Here is a 21,084-nt window from a genome sequence, read left to right as displayed (position 1 = left end):
GTGCCCTCTTGCCCTCTTGTATCTGAATCACGTACCAGGAAATTACTGAATGGACCACTGTATGAGAACGGAAAGGATGAAGGGTCTCAGTGCTCTGAGCCTGCCCCTGGCTTCCACACATGGCCCAACTCCCCCATCCGCCCATCCCCACACCCGTGCCTTGGCCCCAACTTCGCCAGAGCCTCTTACTCCACCAAGACTAACCATGCCTCTTCCAGAACACAAATTTATTTGGCATTTGGAGGAAATGGTTCTCACAGCATCTTAAGGATTGGTGTCAACCCAACCAAAAATAAACCCAAACTAAAAACCCTTAGTGAAAGGAAAACATAAAAAACAGGCATTGAGACAACGTACAGATTCAACATCCACCTCCATCAGGCAGGTCAGGTCTTGGGGGAGGAGGCCCTGCCCAAGAGCTTGGACTGTCCCTCGAGGGGCCCAGTGTATGTGGGGCAGGGGCCCTGTCTCTCACAGGAGTACGAGAGTTTTAACCAGGGTTGGACTATGGAGCACAAACAGATTTTACAAAAGGTGGTGACCGAGAGGGAGGCCGGGAAGGGCTGGGTAGACCCCAGCTTTCCCCTTACAACCTTGCTCCAGCAGAGCTTGGCTACTGGGGCACCAACTCCTGGAGACACGCTCTTAGACAGAACCTTGGCCAGTCCAGAAGCAGGCCTACTCTCTGGAGCCCCCATGGTCTGTTTGCTTTAGGCCACCCTCCTCTCAGGGCCTCCTACATGCCTATTCCCAGTAGTCCCTCAGTCCCACACATTTCGTCCAGCCACCCTGCCCTGTACACATGGTTCTAAGGCCTGGGCCAGAGACACAGGCTGGGAGGGACCCTGGGCTATGGGGTCTCAGCCCTGTAGGGCTCTGTTGGGGTGGTCACCCCAAAGCAGGCCCACTCAGGACCCTCACCTGGTACCAATAAGACTTGTGATTGCTGCTCTGGAATTCAGCTGTCCTGTGCCTAACATATGTTGGAAGCATGACATGCTTCCTGCTTTGTCTTAAGCAGCCAGCGGGGTACATGTGCCCAGATGCCACTCACAGAGTATCAGTCCTTTGGCAAAGGGAGCCTCCTGTAGGCTGAGCCCCAAAATGAGCAGTTCAGTGACAAAATACCTACCTCCGGCCAGCTCTGTGGAGCAACTCAAGAATCTCATTCCATACTGGGAGAACGAAATCTATTTCCAATTAGAACATGAGAACGCACCTAGAACTAGACTGTGCCACTGAGGTCTGTCACCACAAAGCACCACAGAAGGACCCACTTCAAGTCAGCCCTCCCCTTGCTGCATGCTGGTCTGGAAAGGCTGCAAGGGGGACCAGGAGCAGGGCTCTGCACTCTGACGACGGGGAGAGGCACAGACCTGGCCCAGGAAAGCAAGGCCCAAGTTCCTGTGTTACTGCCACCATCTGCAAACACTTGGACACATACACACACACACGGACACACGTACACACAAAAAAAGATCCAGACAGTCAACGTAGAAAAGATATGGATGTGCTGAAAATCGCACAGAACCCGCTTAATCTCCAAACCTCAGAAATGGTAAAAGTCCCATGTCAGGAGACAAGACCACTGCCCAGGAACAGGCAACAGGGTCCCTCGGTCAAATGGCCCCTGGGCAGGGCACCCAGCACTGTGCTGCTGAGGACAGGAAGGTGGCATGCAGTCACTGGGCACTCTGCTCTAGCGGTGGCGTGCAAGAAGTGGACTTTCAGGAGATGGACAGAGCCCAGAATGTTAATTACAGCCACCCCTCCCCACAAAGAAACTACCCTTTATGGCACAAAAAAGGTGGGGGCGGGTGCAGGCCAGGCCCAGGGGCAAATTCAACAGGAAAGGGGCTCCAGAGGGTAACAGGCAAGAGCCAGCTATCCCCCAAGCCCCAGCAGAGGGTCCAGGGCCAGGACACTCATGCATAGCTAAGAGCTTCTGCCCAACTCCAGAGCTGCCTTCTGGGGGAGCCATGCACAGCAATGCTGGGGAGAAATCTGATAGGGTGAGGCCAGAGCCTCCTGGCACAGGACTGGGCTTCGCAGAGCCCAGCTAGAAAGACAGAGTGGAGAGTTCGACCTCCTTCCAAGCTCCCCTTCTCAGGGCTTTGGGGACAAGAGCCCAAGGCCAGCCCCCAGCTGGGGCAGGGTCACCTGCCATGTTCACAGCTGGACCTGTGGGGGCCATCCCCAGAGAAACTATTGTAGCAACCTCCAGACCCACCGCCAAGACAATCCTGACAGTCCACAAACACCCCGGAGGCAGGAAGTGCCCTCCTGGACAGCGGCCAGCAGGGCACACCATGGCAGCCCTGGGGCTCGGTGGCTGGGCTGCAGACTCCTCTGGATGGCGTGCTGCAGTGAGCAAGCCCACTAAAGCCAGGTGTGATCTGGCCCCTGCCCAGGACCACAGTGACTTCTTTGTTCCCTACTTCTGAAACGTGTGGTCTAAATAAACTTTGTCATTCTTCTGCCATTTAAAAAGAAAAAAAACAGTGACCCAAAGCTATGCATGTTTTTGAAGCCCTCAAGGAGACTGGGTGCAGGTGCTTGCTCCCTTGGAAGGCTGGCACAGTCTCTGCACTCACACACACGCCTTCGTGGGGTGTACAGCAGTGCAGCTGGGTCCAAGCTCATGCAGGGGCCCCTCAAGTCTCTACAAGGATCAGTTTTCTTGATGACAAAAAGGTGCTCCCTGCGCCTCAGGGCCACAGGCCGGGCATCCTCTACACCACGGTATTGAGGGAGCTACGGCTGTGGTGACCACCCCCTGACAGTGCCTCTGTGGCTGGGGCACTCCCCCTCTGGGCGGGGTCAGGGGGCTCGAGCAGGGCGCTGCTGCTGTCGGCGGAGTCGTTCAGGTCTGCCAGGGAGGCCCCTGCAGGGGGCAGAGGCTGCTCCAGGTGCCGGGGCGACACACCTTCACTGTCGCCATCCCCTGGTGTCGGTGGCCCAGCCTCTGCTGGCTCAAAGGCATCGTCGTCTGCAGAAGGAGAGAGGGGTGTCAGCAGGGCAGTGGACGTGGCATGGGGAAGAGGGTACAAGGAGAGAACCAGGAGACACTCCCCCTGCCTGAATGCTGCCACCACTGCTGGGGGTCTGCCATGCTCACCCCTCACCCTCCCAACAGTGGCGGGCTGTGGTGCAGGGTGCAGAGTGACAGCCATGAGCAAGCCCTGGTACGTGAGAGGGGAGACAGAAACCCTCTCACACTCAGTGGGGGTCAAAGCAGGGGTCACCGGGCTGCAGGTGGGCAGATGGAAGTGTTCACAGCCCCCAGCCGAGGAGCTATGGCTGGAACACGGGGATGAGCATGAGCACGGGAGATGGGGCCAGAGCAGCCGGCCCTGCAAACTGCGCGGGGTCTGCAGAAAGCTCAGGTCTGACGGAGGCTCTGTAGCAGCCCAATCACTTCGTTGTACCACTCCATATCACCACAGGCTCCATCTCTCCTTCAGCTCATAGCTTGGGTCCCAATATGTGCCCCCCCTGGCCAAATGCCCACGGCCCGAGCAATCCTATTGCCCTGCCCTGGGATCACTTGCTCTGCTGCAGCTCGGTTCGTGGAGGCTCTGAGCCCCATAGCTCCCCAGTAGTATCCCTGGCAGGAAGCTCATTCTACCCCGGTCCCCATGACAGCAAATGTTGACAATCTGTCTCGAGGGCCAGGGTCAAATCCGGATCTCTCCTATGCAGGCGGACCACACAGGAGCGGTACCAGCTAACCAAATGAATAAACAGGACCAAGAACACAGCAGTGCTGGCCTCACATCGCCACCCTGCTGTGCTGTGTGGGCATGCAAGGAGCCGGCCACCTCGAGGTGGGGCCTACGACGCATGGCAGGGGTGCGTGTGTGTTTCAGAGTGTAATAGGGAAAAGAGACAGGGAGCCTGCACCATACACAAAGGGTTGGGACAAGCCAGGCAATGGGTAAGGCTCCTGCATTTCCTTCCTTGCTGCACAGCCTTGAGGAACAAACTCAAGTAATCAGTCCAACATCACAGAAACAATGCCTCTTTCCCCATCACAAAACTGCCTCAGGGTACGAGGGGGTCATCGTGGTGGTACCTCTTCAGTTTACCACACAGGCACATGCATCTTTACAGCCCAGAAATCACCCACACGTGCAACCCTGTGAAGAGCTGCCCACTGATAGGTGGCAGCTACACCTTAAAGGGAAAACCAGAGAGCAGGAGAAGGCTGGGGAGAAGTGGGGTTCACAGCCCTGTGCACTGGGGAGGCCCCCTGGGTCTCCAGCCTCACAGGCCGGGTAACTGGTGACAGGCTGTTCCTTTTCCCCGTGGGGGAAGCACCTGTGGGGTCATAGAACACGCTGTCAGGGTTGATGGAGGCCTCGTAGGGTGGCGGCGGGTCATCAGGCTGGTCGATGTCTGGGTACTTGAATGCAGTGTACGGGGGTGGAGGGTCATGGAAGTGGAAAGTCCCGCCTTCTCCGTCGTCAGAAAGGTGTAGTGGCGTGAGGCCTGTGCCAAACCCGTCCGGGCCATAATCAAAGCCAGGGATCCTGCGGCCGAGGTTGAAGTGGTGCACTGCACGAAGCATGAAACAAGCACAGGACCACGTCACTGGGAGACATGCTGCTTGGCTCCTGAGCCTGTCCCCGCGCCTCCAGGCCCAGAGCGCCAGGCATTCTGTTCCAGCCCTGTGCCCAGCTGCTCACCTGTCAGCCGTATTAGGGGCCCACATAAAAGCCCTGAAACTCGCTCAGGTCCACTCCATTAGTAGTACATCCTTGCCCCTCGCCCACATATAACCATCACTGCAGCCTGCTGCTTCTGCTGCCAGCCCGGCCTCAGGTCTGCCTGCTGCGCTTTAGCCATTGCCACGTCCCTCTAGTTCTAACATGTTTCTGGGTGTCTGATGACTGCCTTGGAGTTCTGCCCACCCTGCAGCTCTGTGAGAACTGAAGAGGGTCTTGGGAAGAACTGTGTCGGCTCATACTGATGTGGGGACTTCAGAACTGACCTGGGCTCCCTGGGAGGTGCCAAGGTCCCTAACAGAGTTCTGCATGGTTCCTCAGCATCCTGTCATCTTGATTCTGAACCCTCCCTCACCTGCCAGCACCTGTACCGCTCCGCCCAACATGGGACTGGGAAGGCCTAGCTTGTTCACTGAGACAAGGGGTGACTTCGGAAGCTCTACTGGGGGCTTGGGCTGCTGCAGGCAAATCGGGCCGAGGAGGGTGAGCCATACTCTATAAGCTGTCTAATGGCCCAGGTTATCTGCTGATCCTTTACCTGGCAGGAGGCCCACACTCATGGCTGTCCTGTTTCAGAAGGCCAGGGCAAGGGCGGGGAAGCCCAGGGTGAGCTGGCACTGCAGGTGCGTCCTGCCTCCATGTGCCCGTGTCTCTGATTTTAGGTCCCTTGGACAGCTCCTCTAGTACCTCAGGTGTGCGCTCAGCCCAGGAACAGGTGGGTAGGTGGGGTAGGAACACCCTGGGAGCACACTCAGGGGCCAGCCTGCACAGTGACCATCATAGGCAGGGGCTGGGACACTCACGGTTTGCTCCAATCAGGGACTCGATGCGCTCCCGGCGTCTCTGGCGCAGCCGGTGAACCATGAAGAGCAGCAGGGACAGGATGAGGAAGGAGGAGATGCAGCTAACGATCAGACGCATCCCACTGGCCATGGAGTCAAACAGGCTGTTCCCATCTGTCAGACAAGGAAGGGAACCGGCCACGCTCAGAAAAAGAGGTCCTGACTCAAGGTGCTTAGTGCTATGAGAAGGCCATGGCCCTCCTCCATTTAGCAACTGCGTGGAGAAGGCAACTTGCTTCACGATTCAATCTTAGCATAGATGGCAGAAACGAAACAGCTCAAGATCAAGAATAGTGATAACTCTACAGGACAGCAGCAGGTCATGGGCCAGGGAAAAACTTTTTTTCAATTATAGTTAACATTCGACACTATTTTATATTAGTTTCAGGTGTACAGCAGTGGCTGTACACTGACACGATCCACAAAGTGATCCCCCTCGACCAGTCCGGTACCCGCCCAGCACCAGGCACCGCAACGCCGCTAACCGCATTCCCCACGCCGCACTCTACATCCCCGTGACTATTTTCTAACTATCACTTTGTACTTCTTAATCCTTTCACCCTTTTCACACAGCCTCCAAACCCCGCTCCCATATAGCAACCATCGATTTCTCTGTATCTATAAGTCCGTTTCTGTTTTGTTTGTTCATTAATTTTGTTCCTTAGATTCCACATTAGTGAGATCATAGGAAAAAATCTTTTAATATGACACAGGCAAAGAACCCCCTCCACCTGCTTCAGGTGTCATGGGGGACCCATCTCCCTGGTCAGAGAGGTTGCCTGGCCTCTCCCGGCTCATCTGTTTTGGGTGACTGGGCATCTTTCCTCAAGTGCTGTAGGCCTCGGACACCTGCTGTGTGCAAATGCCCAGGACAGCCAGTGAGCAAGGAAGCCTTCTTCTTCCAGGATCAGCATTCCTAAGAGACCAAGAGAGAGCCGTGCTCTACACACCCAGGGAGGAGAAGTGACCCCTGCAGAAACCATTTGCTTCTCTCCAGGTATTGAATATGAGCCCTCCTGCTCAAAAGGTGGTTCTGAGCACCCAGGAGACAAACAGGACCTTTCGACATCCCTGTCCTCACTGAGCTTCCAGGCACATGAGACAGATAATAACGCTGTACATGAATCTAAATTATGTGAAGTACCCAACACAATGGAGCAGGGTAAAGGGATCAGAAGTGAAGGGGACATGTGTTCTGTGATGTGGGGGCAGGGAAGGCCTTCCCAAGGACACAGGGAAGGACTGAGGGCAGGGGACCAGTGAACAGTTTGGCTGGGGCTGGGTCTCTGAGTTTTATTCTTATGTGGCAGGAAACCACTGGGGGGGTTGGAGTGGGGAATGACACTTCCTGAGGGGTCCGGCTCAAGCAACGCTGCTTGGAGGATGGGCTGCAAGAGGAGTGTGGGAGTGCTGGAGAAGCCAGTGAGGATGCACCTGCGGCTCCCGGGGGAAGAAATGACAGTGGCCTGGACTGGGGGTGCTGACAAAGGGAGAAATGACAGCAGGGTCCATTCTGGACTCGGATTTACACGCCTCACTGATGGGCCGAGAGTGGCTCCAGTCTGCAGCAACCGCTGGGGAAGGATGCTCGGCCCAAGCCTCGTGTTACAAATGAGACTCCACTGAAGTTGTCAACGAGCCCATCACCGCCACCCTTAAACCACGGCAGAGGAACACCCCCATCTGACACTAGCTCTGGGCACACATGAGAAAATGAGCACTCATAAACACACATGCTGACCCTTCACCACACAGCATGTAGCACCAGGCCCCAGAGGCACCCCACCAATGCTACAGCCTGGCTACGCCTCTGCTGCTGAGTGTGGGGGGGAAGGGGCCATGGAGCTGTCCACTCAGTGAACCCAGGAGCTGTGTCTCCCTCAGTCTTCCCTGGAGGCCACCATGCCTGACCTCCCACCTATCCTTGGGTGTGAGCCCCCAGAAACCACAACAGGGGCTTGACAAGGGGTGGTGAACAGGACTGTATTTTTGGCTGCAGCATCTAGCACCTCCCCGATTTCTTACCACAACCCTACAAAGGAGAAGAAATGTCCCTCTACAGAGAGAATCAAGGCTCAGCAGGGTCATGTGATTGGCCACAGTTCAGACCTGGGCTCTGGTCCAATCAAGGTACTCCCTGAACTCTGCTCCTCTCTAGCACCCAGCAGTGCTCACATGTGGAGGCCAGGGTTACTTGGAGCCCCACAGAGGATCAGGGGAGAGGGATGAGGATGTGGCCTCTGCTGGACTGCCAGAGTTCTTGCTTATAGCCCCCATCCTCCCCTGCCATTCAGTGCCTGTTCTAATTCTCGACCTTCCCACACCCCACGTCTACCAACCCACTCTGTTGGTGGGGAGCCCAGGGTATCAGAGCATATGCCCAACACTACCAAGGGCTTGACTTTGGCATTCATAATCTTGGACAAAGAAGGGACACATGGAGAGCAAGTCTTCACACAAGATAACACTGAGACGCCTCTATCCTACTCAACCCCACTCATCTCTACCCTGGGCCACAGTCCCCACCCAAGCGAGGCGGGGCAGGCTGAAGCTGTATCCCTACGGTCAGCCAGCTCCATGGTGGAGGCTGTTCCACAGCAGCTTCAGCATAAGGCCGGAGTCTGGTCTGCACTTGACATCTTGGGACACAGACCGTGGGGTTCCACAGCCCAGGTACCAGCTCTGTGAGTGGCACTGGCCTCACCTTCTAGCCTAGCATTTTTAAGTCCTCACTGATGGGCTCCTTCTGCCTAAGCTCACTGGGGCCACAGCTAGAGGGTGCTGTCATAGGACCTGCACCCCCTCAACCATACAGAACAGAATCAGGCACTGTGACCAAGCCCCTGGACCCCAGACTAAGGGTTCCAGGGATAACTCTGTACCCTACAGAGGACATCTGGCAATGTCTGGAGGCACTTTTGGTGGTCACCAACGACTGGGGGTGATAATGTAGAGATGCTACTGGCATCTGGTGGGTAGAGACCAGGGACAATGCTCAACATCCTGTTGTGCACAAGACAGACCCACAACACAGCGTCTGGTGAGGTGGAGACACTCTGCTCTGCCCTGGCACACACTGGGGCGTCTCAGGTGCTCACTACGGAGCTGCTAAAAAGATGCTTGTGGGACAAGTGTGAAAGAAGAAAACTTGCATTTGGCTGAGTGCCTATGATGCGATGGTCATTTCCTGATGCTCTCACTGAGATGTAGTCCTTGGAAGCAAGGTGACTCTGCATAGGTGGAAAGGCTGAGGACTGTCGACTCCCACCTCTGTGACAGCCACATGGCAGGTCCTCAACTACCAGCCCTGGAGACACTTTACAGTCAACATGGCTTCCATGTGTGAGAGGCCAGGCTCCTAGGACCCTCCTGCCACTCCTGCTGGCCCAGCCTGCTCTGCAGGAACGCAGATGGCCAGAACTCACTCTTGCCCTGCGCCCATGGAGCTGCATTTACTGCTGACAACACCTGTGGAAAGGATACGTCCTCTCACCAATTAGCTTTCTGTGATGCCTCTGCTCCTCTTCCAATTTCAAGGGAACGTTTTATCCTTATCCATGGCAGGAGGTCTACCAGCCTGGGAACCTACTGACATGTCTGTTAATGCGTGGCCAGCTCAGAGATCCCAGGGAGGTATTTAAAGTAGCAGCACCCCCTGCAATAACTAACTTTTAATTAGTTCTAAAATAGCCTATGGCCATGCCACCCTGAACAAGCCTGATCCTGTCTGATCTCGGAAGCTAAGCAGGGTCGGGCCTGGTTAGAACTTGGATGAGAGACCATCTAGCAAGACCAGGTGCTACAGGAATAAAAAATAAAAAATAAGGGATTGTAAGCTGACAAGGTCCTTGCAATCTGTGAGGTCAACCAAGGGTTGCCTCATAAAAAAATAATAATAAAATAAAATAAACCCAAGGACATGATCAAGGTCCCTAACCATCCCTCCGTGGTGGCTACCAGAAGGAAACATGTCCTAGAACCAAGCCACCTGCAGTCAGGCACAAGGAAGAGAGAGAAGCCAGAGGCTAGCTCAGTAGTTCCTTGGGACCTCTGACATGGCTGTTCCTTCCATGGAACAATGGACTGTACAAGACAAGGCTGTCTTCTGTCTTCTAGGATGCTTGTCCCTAGATAGCCCTGGGCCCCAGAAGACATGTCCTGTTGGGGTACATGCTGTTGGATTCAGGCAACCTGAAGTCTACCTGGCCTGACCCTTGGTCTGATGCCCCTGGTCCTTCCCAGCCTGGGTGTGAAGAGCTCTACTATATCGCTGAACCTGGTTACATGGAAATGGCTCCAAATCTCCATTGAAGACAGCAGGTGGAATAGAAGCTTGGCAGAACTGGAAGCCAGTGTCCTGGACCCCAATGTGTGCTCTGCTACTTGCTGTTGCACGACCAGGCACCTCATCTCACCTCTTTGAGACTTGTGGCCTCAGACTGTCCCAGGGCACCCATGGGACAGGAGGGAAGAGCACTAGGAGAGATGCAGTCACCTGTGCCTTTACCGGCACATGGAGTTGTCAGCTATGTTATTTTAGCCTTTCCATTACATGTGGTACCCCATATGGATTCAATTTGTTTCCTTATGACCACTGTTGAACATCCTTTCAGGTGCTTGGCTGTCAACCTGTATTTTCTTTGGTGAGGTATCATTTTAAATCTTTTTGCCTATTTTTAAACAGGATGGTTTGTTTTCTTATTATTGTGTTTTCAGAGTTCTTTATGTACCCTGAACACAAAACCTTTGTCTCATTTGTGTTTTGCAAATATTTTTTCTTAGTGGCTTATCTTTTCATTTTCTTAATTATCTTTCAAAAAGTGGACGTTTTCAATATTCATAAAGTCTATTAATTTTTCTTTTGTGGGTCCTGCTTTTGATGTCATCCAAAAATGCTGCCTATCCCTTGTCAATGTCTATGAAAATATATGCTAAAATTCTGATTGGGACTACAAAGAATCTACAGATAACTTGGAAAGAATTCACCTCCTAATGATACTGAGTCTTCTGATTCACGAACATGGTATATCTGTCCTTTCATTTACACCTATGAGTTTGTGCATAAGTGTTTCATCATTTGTAGCATATAGACAGTACACACATTTTCTAAGATTTATACCTAAGTATTTCATGCTCCTTAGTGCTACTGTAAATGGTATTCTTAAAAATTCAATTTCCAGCTGTTCACAGGCAGCATATATAAACATGATGGATTTTTGTATATTGACCTTGTATCTGGAGACATTGCTTTTTAGTTTCTTGCAGATTCTCTAGGATTTTCTATGCAATCATGCTGTCTGCAAAGAGAGATGGTTTCATTTCCTCCCTTCTGGTCTGGATGCCTTTTCATTTTCTGGCACTCCCCTTGACATCCTGTACAACCCTAAACAGTCTGGTGAGAACAAACACCCTTGCCTTGTTAGAAGAAACACTTTTTCAGTGTCTCCAGTTTTGGTGGCAGCATCTCCATCCCTTGGGCCGTGTGGGTACTTCCCAAGAGAAGGCATTTGGCCTGGGAGGTTGTAAGGAACCTGCAGAAGCAAGGCTGGTGCAAGCAGCAGGGCAAGATCCTAGCTAAGCTGCTCTGGCCGTACAGAAGATGCTTGGGGGCCCTGCTCTGCTGAGAAGTCCTCAGGGCTACATGGGCTCCCCAGGATACACATGTCCACAGACTGGTCATCCTTGTATGTGTCTGGTCATATATGGGCTCCTCACTCTCTGCAGCTGACTGTGCACCTTTGATGAGACATGTCTCAGAGCACCTGCTTCTGCTGAGCCCTGGGCAGCCTTTGACTCTACTCTGCCCTCTTGTCAGCAGCCTTCTTGGTATACAGGGACACTGACACTCGGGGATAGCTCTCACTGTTGTGGCCCTCACATGCCAGCTCTAGCTCCCTTCGCACTAGGCAACCCAGCCCCATGGCTACCATGCCCCACCCAAGCTGCTTTTCTGCAGGGTTCATGAGCCCGGGGGCTTCCCCAAGTCCCTATTGTACATCACTCTCATACTGTGGCAGCCAAGAAAAAAAATTCATGCTTCTGATTTACATTTCTCCTGAGATCATGAATTCATACAGAGATGCCAACTGCACTGGTGTGGAGAACGAGCCAGCATGCTACATGGAGTCTGATGCACGCTAATGGTCCTACAGAGCAGAAGCCCACCTGCTGCTCTTTTTCTGGAAGTGGAAGGAAGGTCACCTAGAGACCACATGTCTGCATAGTGTCCACCTGCAAAGCACCACCTAGTAGGGAGTTTTACCTTGAAACTGAGGGTAATATTTTATCTTTTTCTTTAAGATTCCAACAGTGAAAAGTGATGACTATAAACAATGAAAACCGTCATTACCCACCATTTTGACATACTCAGAAAACATGAAGAGCTCACACGGGGGTCAGGGTAAGCTGGTAGCCTTGCTCTGAGTTTTAAAAGGAAAGAAAGACAGGTCTAAAGCCATCAATTATAGCTGATTTGTGACCATACAGCCATACTCAAGTTCAAGCTCATCAGTGAATGATATCTGCTACCTGAGAGCTAAAATGAGCCAATTTGTGAGGTGCAGCTAGAGGAGGCTGGATTGTGTGAGACATACATGCTCACTAGAGTAGTTGCCTATCAAAGCCTGTGAGATAGCTCTGTGAGCAAATGCTGCCATTGCTGTTATGTCATGTGCCATAAGCTCTCACAAGTCCCTGCCACAGAGGAAGCAACATGCCATGTAGCTTCTGGCTCTGAACAGGGAGGCTGACTCATGACCCATCATCAGTCTCACCTGGGTCCAGGCACATGAACTTGCAGCACTCCTTGGGATCTTTGCGGTACTGCTGGCAGCCCTGGGGCCGCTCGCAGAGGGCGGCCACACACATTTCTGCTTCCCCTCTATGGCAGGTACAGCTCAAGCATGGATCGTCTCCTTTGGGGGTGAAGTAGAACCCTTCATCCACCACGTTGTCCTTGATGTCGACACACGTTTGACCTGCAACAGGCACAGAGAAGCATACACATATGTGTCACCAGCAGAACTAGCCCTGACTTCTCCATGAACATGACAACAGAGGAGCTGGAAAGATCGACCTGAGAGCCCTCCTGTGACCAGCTGTCCAAGAAAAGACATTAAAGCACACTGGTAGGACAAAGCACACCTGGCCAGGGCATGCTTAGCTACAAGCTGAGACAGCTAGGATATAATGATATAGGGAAGTGCCAGATTCCAGAGAAAGGCCCATGGAAAAGTGTCTGCTTTTTAAGTTGCTTAAGCAATTTACTTATGAGTTCAATTCTAAGAAGCAGATGTCATGCGTACTAACCATTTTAAAATCAGAATGTAATACATACATACATACATACATACATACATACATACATACATACATATATACATTCATAAAAATAAGATCAGAATGTATCTTGAATGAGTTGCCTAAGAAGCTGCTGGTTCTGCTTGGGAAGACGGTCCACTCGGAGACACACACAGTAAACTCTGTGCAGGGTTGACCTGAGACTAGAGGAAGACAAATGGCCATGGCCAGATATAGGAGGGAGCTGACAACTCAAAGCCTTAAGCTAGCAGGCACACATGATAGATGCCTGGGGAAGGGACGCCAGATGAGGCAGGGACAGTCTCCAAAGAAACGTGTGCTCAGTGAAAGACAAAGGGACATGAGAAGGAAGTCTGTTCCAGTCTCTAAATGTGGGTAGGAATGTCTAGAAAAACTCTTTAGGAATTCTACAACCACGGGTCTGTGCCTCACTTAAGACTAGAGTCAAATCTATGTAACTCATGTAGCCAAGAACTTCCAGGGCAAGAAACTCACATAAAACTGTTCTCTGCTAGAACAGAGAAGAAAAGAATGAAGAGAAATGAGAGAGCCCTCAGAACAATGCGGGATACATCAAGTGTACCAACATACACAGAACGAGAGGGCCAAGAGAAGGGAGACGAAGGAGTAGAAAACATATCTAAAGAGATAATGACTGAAGATTTTAAATTCATTAAAATAAAAAACCTACACATCTGGGAAGTGCAACAAACTCCAAAAGAGTCGATGCAAAGACCTAACACATCAGACAGACACACCACAGTGAAAATGCCGAAAGTCAAAGGCAAGAGAAAATTTTAAAAATAGTAAGTAAAAAACAACTCATTATTTATAAGGAAACCCCAATGAGATAAACAGCTGACTTCTCAGTAGAAAACAACAGAGGCCAGAGGAAGTGAGATAACATTGAAGGTGTTCAAAGAAAAAAACTGTCAACCAAGAATCCTATATGCAGCAAAGCTATCTTTCAAAAAAATGAAGGCAAAATAAAGACTTTCCCAGATAAACAAAAACTTAGAGAACTTGTTGCTTTCAGACTCACCTTACTAGAAACATCAAAGGAAGTTCTTAAGGCTAAAAGCAAGTGTCTCTCAGAGAGTAATTTGAATCCATACACGAAAACAAAAAGCACCAGAAAAGGTAATGATATAATTATAAAAGACAGTATTAATGAGTATTTTTCTTTCTCTTAACTGACTAAAAAATTAATTGTATCAAATAATATGTGTATAATACAGTGACCAGCCTATATATAACATGTAGAAATGTATATGTATTATATATTTCAATAACAGCACAAAGGAGGTATGTGGAAACAAAGGTGTATTGAATTACAACAATGTATTGTTGGGCTGGTAACGCTAAGAGGTATAATGTATCTAATAACAGTATCACAAAAGAGGGAAAGGGAATAAAGGGTATATAAAAGTAACATTTCCACATATAACTAAAACTAAACCAGTATAAATCTAAAGCTGATTCTAACATGTATATGGCAAGATATATAGGTATATGGAATTAGACAGTGGCAATGGTTGCACATGTCTGTGAATATACTAGAAAACATTGATTGGTAGGTACATTTAAATGGGTGAATTATAAGGTTGGTGAATTACATCTCAATAAAGCTATTCAAAAAAGAAATAATGGCTGACTTTCGCATAATTAAACAGATAAATTTCCCGCATCCTAAAATGACAAACAAACAGCTAGACACAATGTAATGAAACCTTAAGTGTATCAAGAAAGAGAATCTCACAAAAGTAACAAGAAAGATGAAGATTACCTACTATTCTGTGTTCTTTTAGGCAAAGGTCAGTTGTGGTGACAAGAGGGGGCACAGGAAGGCTCAGGAAAACATAGTTTATTATACTCAGTAAATGAAGTTTATTATAGGCTCTAGAGAGACAGTCACCATAGGCTGAGAGGGTCACGTGGGAGGAGAATCAAAGGCATGGCTCAACCAAGTGAATGGGGAACTGAGGGAGAGGGAGAGGTAGGGAGAGAGGGGGTGAGAGGGGGAGAGACAGGGAGAGAGGGGAGAGATGGGGATAGAGAATGAGGACATGCACACATGTGCGAGAATCTGCAGCAAGTGCCTTTATCTGGAGTCAGGGTGGAGTACACAAGCGAAGGCACGAAGGGATTTCACTGGAGCATTTGAATGTCACTAGGTCACAGTCAAGGAAAGGCAAGAAGGGAAACTTATGGCAAAGGCCAATCTTATTACACTGATGCACCTCGCTACCTGGGTGGAGTGCACATAGCCTGTTTGTGGAACAGGAAGATAGGAAGTTTAATAGTTGATCCTTGAACAAGGGGGTTAGGGGCACTGACCCATTGTACAGTAGAAAATCCATGTATAATTTAGTTGGGCCTCTGCATCTGTGATTCCCAACCATGCATCAAAACTACAGTCCACGTGTAAGTGGGTCTATTAAGTTGAAATACATGTAGTTCAAGGGTCAACTGTACAGATTTTTCATACAGAGACTAAGAGTATAGCACTAACTCATCTCAAACAGCTCTTGAAACATGTACTTGAGGAATAAAACTGAACCCAGAAGGAAGAATTAAGATGCAAGAAGAAATAGTAAGCAAGAAACTGAAAAACATGAGGAGAAATCTAAATAAATATTGATTTCATAAAACAATAAATGATTCATTTGAAAAGTGTAAAAACAAATTAAGTATCTGCAAGTCAGAAGCTGGGGAACTCTTGGAGCTAAAGCAATATAAGATCCTTATATTATTCGGAAGGAAGTTAGAGACACTACCTTTCGATTTAGAAAAAAATCAATTATGCCCTTTAAAAAATGAAAGAGTAACCACCAAAAGGATAGGCATATATAATTTATGAACTAGTATAGGAAAAAAAGAGACTTGAGAAAAGCTGACTAATTCCACAGAAGTCAGGAAAAGAGAAAAAAAGAAGCAAAAAAATTATTGAGTAAATAGTTCAAAATAAGATGCTAAAAATTTACTTAAATATTTAATTAAAAGAGCACAAAGCTAACACAAAAATATCATGTAATAATAATAAAGTTACTATATATTGAGAGCTTTTCATACAACTAGGAGTGTTCTTCACACTGTACATGTTAACTAATTTCTCCCAACACAACACAGTGAAGTGGGTGCTCTGTTACCCTCTTTCCCTGATGTGGAACCCAAGGGACAGAGCTCAAGAAACTTGCTCAAGGCCAAACCTGGATTAAACACTCTGGCTATCTGACAATTAAGTATGTTCTTTTAACACCATTTTCCAAAAGCCGCTGGAAAAGAAGCTGAATTTAAGTAAAACGAAGAGAAACTACTATGGATAAAAAGCATCATTACGTAATAATATAAAGGTTTAATTCGCCAGAAGATATAACAATGATTAAGGGCTTAATCTTAAGGCAGATAAAGCTAAAATTAGAAAATATCAGGAAAGAATGGATGAATCAACATCCACAGTGAGATAGTATGATATGTTTTTCAACAACTGATATATCATGCAGCCAGAAAACATAGAGTAATACTATCAATAAGCTTGAGTTAATAAATGTATAAAGAATCCTACAGCCCAGAGTTCAAGCACATACAAAACGGTAACAAAAATAAACCCAATTCAAGGCCACAAAACAAATTCTTACAAAGAAAAAAGAACATAAATATCATCTTATTTGATCACAGTACATTTAAACCACAACATTAAATTAGAGACCATTAGTAAATACAGTATATATCTATGGTTAACCTACGACAGAATGGCTTCTGGGAAGATGGTAAATATATTGACTAGGCAGAGGCAGGAGGCTTCTTCTGGGGTGCTGGAAACATTCCACATCTTGACCTGGGAAGTGGTTGCACTGAAGATCTGGCACTTTATTGTTTGTATGTATGTATGTAGAGGGAAAACTGAAGCTTAAGTGCTGCTTATTAGAAATACTAAAAATTAAGGAGTCAAGAATCTAACTCTAGAAGTTAAAAAAAGTATAAACCTAATGACAGTAAAAGGATAGAGATTGGCAGCAAAAATTAATGGCACAGAAAACAGATACAGAGCACTGAGAATCTATTACCACCCAAAGCTGGTTCTTCATAAAGACGAACCAAAGTGGCAAACACCCAAGCAAGACTGAGCAAGAGGGAAGGAAGAAAATAAAAATAATATTAGAAGTTAAAAGGAGGTCATAATGACAGACATAAAATGCTTCAAGAAATCATAAAAGAATGCTAAGAGAATTTTGCAACAATGAATTAGAAAATTTAGATCGCATCGGCAATGCCCTAAATATGACTTACCAAAACAGACTCAAAAATAACTAGAAAACTTGAATATGTCTATAATCATTAAAGAAACTAAACCAATATTTAAAATCAATATCCAAGATATCCGTATACACACACACGCATGCACACTAACATCTTAGTTCTGTCCACTGAGATGATGTAAAAGCAATGAGCATAACTAGTGCACAGGTCCTCTAAGGCTCCTTGGAGAAAAGGATGATTCTAGAGTATAATAAAATGAATCTGGAAATGCTCAAATAATGATGGGGACATGTCAAAAGGACAGCTTGTAAAATAAAAACTGATAGAACTAAAAAGAGAAGTAGACAACTCCACAATTCGATGCCTCCCTCTCAACAATCAACAGAATCCCTAGACAGTACATTGGCGAAGATAGAATATTTGACCTCCACAATCAACCAATAAGATCTAATTCTCTTTCTCTCTCTCTTACACACACACACACACACACACACGCTCTCCCCACTCAACAGCAAAAAACACATTTTTGAAGCATCCATGAACATTCGCCAAGACAGACAGTATCTGGGGGCATAAAATATACAACAAACTTAAAATAACGGTTACCATACGGAACTCATTCTCTGACTATAATGGAATCAAACTCAAAATCAATAACAGAAAGATACAAGGAAAATGCTCTAAGCATATGAAAATTGAATAACAACCCGCCCCTGCCTCACAGGCTGCATCTGGGCACGATTCCACCCTCCATCCATAGCAGAGGGGACTGGGTGAGGTCGGGGAGCCCTGCCTTTGATCAGCACAACCACACTGTGAACCCCCAAAGCTGGAAGAGACCTCGATGTGGAATGTGGGCAAGAGAGCTGGCAGAAGGACAGGGAAAGACTCGTGACACCGCAGACTGAAGAAGGGAGTGGTCCAGACAGGGCAAATAGAGAAGCAGAGTGAGGGATCTTAGCAGGACAGCAGAAAGCAGGGGAGGTGACCAAGGGAGTCACAAGCTCCTAGATACCATATTTGGCAAGTACTCCCGTCACCATTCTCATTTAGTACCCTAACAACACCAAGCTGAGAAGAGCAGGAATCACTGCCTCTATCCTGGGAAAGAGAAATGAGGGCCAGGGATGGCAATAGAGCTAAGCAGCAGGCCAGCCAGGCTCATACTCGCCTTGGGCCCCAGTCCAAGCTCTTGCCTTCAACCCCAAGGCACCTGTGCACCTTCCGAGTAAAGTGTGAGCCAGGCACAGTGTGCCTGCTGTCCACTATAAAACAGGTACGTTCACTCATGGTCGACATCAAAGTCCAGAAAGTAGAAAGCCACACTCACGAGAAGCACTGCTCCCTACGGCTCACCAGAGAAATCAGGTTCAAGGTGGCTTACTTCTTTTACACAGAAACGAAGACTTCTCGTAGCAGTTCTCAGCATGCCAGCTGTGCAGGTCGTGGTGGCGGAGGGTGGGGAAGTGGAAGCACTGGAGCTGGGCACAGAACATGTTGTCACTTTCTGACATTGCTGAGGCGAAGATGGGGTTTGGGGGAAGGAACACCTCTGAGGAACCTGTTGGTGAGACGAAAATGAGGGCTGGCCATTACAACATAATGTCAACATCCCAATCATGCGCAGTCTTCACAAGGACCAAGGCCCTCCCAAACTGACTATTAATCAAAGAGCTCATGGACTGCTAAGTCTTAGCTGTACTGCATTAAGGCATTCGTTCACTCATGACTTCCCTTAGCTCCTCTGAAAGTGGGTCTGGGCACCTGGACTACGGGGGGAGCTCCTGTGAAGCCGGGGAGGCAAGCACATGAACAAGTCATACGGGACCGAGAGCCAGGGGAGGACTGCCCTTTGCCAGGGACATTTAAAGGTAGAGCAACAACATGAAGACTGAGTGAAGTAATGGGTTGTAACACAGTGATGAGTTCATATGGATAAAATGAACAAATAAATAGAGGCAGGGACGGGAAGGTTCTCCCTTAAAACAGAGTATCAACTGATAAATGGAGAATGACTTGATGGTGCCCACCGCACCTGCTAGGAATACACAGTTCAGGCAGAATTGTGGCTCCCACACGTGCCAGGAGCACCAACTGGCAGGGTGAACTCTTGGAAAATGCTGGCTCTCTGGGACCCACCTCCAGCTCCAGGGAGACTCTTTGTCATCCTCTCAGCTCTTGCCTTCCAAGCTGGGGATGAGGTGATCAGATATCACACTCCCTCGCAGCTCAGGGTGGGGATGTAGGGATGTTGGGGGAGAGGGCCGTGAACCTCGAAGCCTTTCTTCTAGGACCCAGGAATCTAATACAGCCTCCTAATCACTCTCCCTCTGACTGAACGAATATTGGCAAGCCCCAATCCTGGACACGGGTACTCAGGGCAGACTGGGAAACGACAGCGGGCAAAGATCCTTGCTCTGTGGAGCCAACATCTGAGTGGGGGTTGTAAAGGGCAGAGACAGATGATGAACAGAATAAGTGAAGTATACATGTCGGAAGCTCATGGCTGCTACAGCGAGAACAAAGCTGGAACATGGAGGTGAGGGGAGGCCTTGGAGCAGATATGGGAACAGAAGCTGGAGGGAGGGGGTGCAGCAACATTCCTGACACTGCTTGCGTTGGGGGTCCCACGCCATCCACAGGCTCACTGCTTTACTCAAGGGATCCCACATCTAGCCATAGTTATGGTTAAGATTTATTACAGAGACACAGCAAGATACACCAGGGAAAGGACAGCTCAGATGGAGTCTGGAGGAAGCCAGGCTTCCCTGGAGCTCGCCCTGCCTGAGGGAAGGTGCCAAGGAGTGGGCCTTTGCCAGCAGTGCTGCAACATGCGGCGTTTCCGCCCAGGGAAGCCTGGGTGTCAACCCCCTGCCCACCGTAATTCCAGGCCCGCCAAGGAAAGCAGGTGTTCACCATAAATCCTACTGTTCTTGCAGTCCTAGCAGAGCAGGCTCCACCTACTCCCCATCAGGTCCTAGACGCTAGCCAAGGGCAGGGCAGCTATGTTCCTTTCTTCTGCAGCAGAGAGCCCCCCCCGAGCAGGGAAGCAGCAGCTCAGGGAGGGCTTCAGTGGGAGCAAAGGTGGCCCAAGGCAAGAGCATGTGGGAAGAGCAGGCACCCCTGTGGCTGGAGAGAAGGGCTAAGGGCGTGGTGGGAGTGGAGGGCAGAGCTGGAAAACCCACTGCAGGTCTCAGTGAGGACTGTGCCTTTGTGGGGGCGGAGGAGGACCCTCAGGCAGCCATGTGAGGAGGATGGAGTGGGTGGGGGTGGGAGCAAGGAGACCAGGCTGATGGCGGTGGCTGAGGTAATTTAGGTGAGTGATGTCGGATCTGGTAGCTGTCACCTGGGGACAAATGATGAGATTCTGGACATGTTTGAAAGGGAGTACGGTGTGAGAGGGGTTGGTTAGGGAGGGCCCACATGTCTCTAGGTCTAGCAGATTCCTCTCCAGGGCCTGCCGTTACTTCCTGACAACCTCTGCCATCAACGTCCTGCTCCGCCTGAAGGACCTACATCTTGCAGGAAGGCACTGCAGTCATCCCAGGAGCCATGTAGGCATTGTGCCATCTCCCACCCGCAGACCCCTACTCATTTCTCTGCCTTATCTCTCCTGCACACCCATCAGGCAGCCACTCCCACCTCCTTGTCTCTGTCCCCTTGTTCCCTTGGCTTGGAAGAATCACTTCTCCCACTCCCGTCCCCAATGCAGGACCTCACCTTTCTATCTTGATACTGTGGCACTCTTATGGTTCACCTTGTTCACTGGGGCCCACCAGGGGCCTGGGGATCCTCACAAATGCTCCGTCCTAGAGGCGGCAACATCATTCCCAGGGCCCCCTTCCCAAAGAGGAACTGCAGACTGATAGAGTCTAGCCTGACGGTCACCTACCCCAGGGGACACTGTCTCTGCCCTGCGCCTTCTAGCAGCTGCT

General features: G+C 49.4%; 1 protein-coding gene and 1 pseudogene across 5 annotated transcripts in view; one reads left to right on the top strand and one right to left on the bottom strand.

Moving 5' to 3' along the window:
- Positions 1 to 206: 206 nt before the first annotated feature.
- DGCR2 (DiGeorge syndrome critical region gene 2) overlaps positions 207 to 21,084 on the bottom strand; it is a 74,582-nt gene continuing 53,704 nt past the window's right edge. For 4 of the 5 annotated variants that reach the window (XM_039868362.1, XM_039868364.1, XM_039868363.1 and 1 more), the window contains 5 exons: positions 18,534 to 18,710; positions 12,343 to 12,546; positions 5,531 to 5,683; positions 4,321 to 4,557; positions 2,733 to 2,989 (listed from right to left, as the gene is read on the bottom strand). In XM_039868362.1, the coding sequence (XP_039724296.1) occupies positions 2,733 to 2,989; positions 4,321 to 4,557; positions 5,531 to 5,683; positions 12,343 to 12,546; positions 18,534 to 18,710 (1,028 nt within the window). Of the gene's footprint in view, positions 2,990 to 4,320; positions 4,558 to 5,530; positions 5,684 to 12,342; positions 12,547 to 18,533; positions 18,711 to 21,084 lie in introns of all 5 variants that reach the window. The other variant, XM_039868361.1, reaches the window with a different exon arrangement.
- LOC120606880 (uncharacterized) lies at positions 9,259 to 9,377 on the top strand (annotated as a pseudogene).

This window comes from Pteropus medius, unplaced genomic scaffold (genome assembly GCF_902729225.1).
Source record: "Pteropus medius unplaced genomic scaffold, Ma_sr-lr_union100, whole genome shotgun sequence".
Taxonomy (NCBI): Eukaryota; Metazoa; Chordata; class Mammalia; order Chiroptera; family Pteropodidae; genus Pteropus; species Pteropus medius.
The sequence above is the reverse complement of the archived record's forward strand: the minus strand, read 5'-3'. Positions and strand labels throughout refer to the sequence as shown.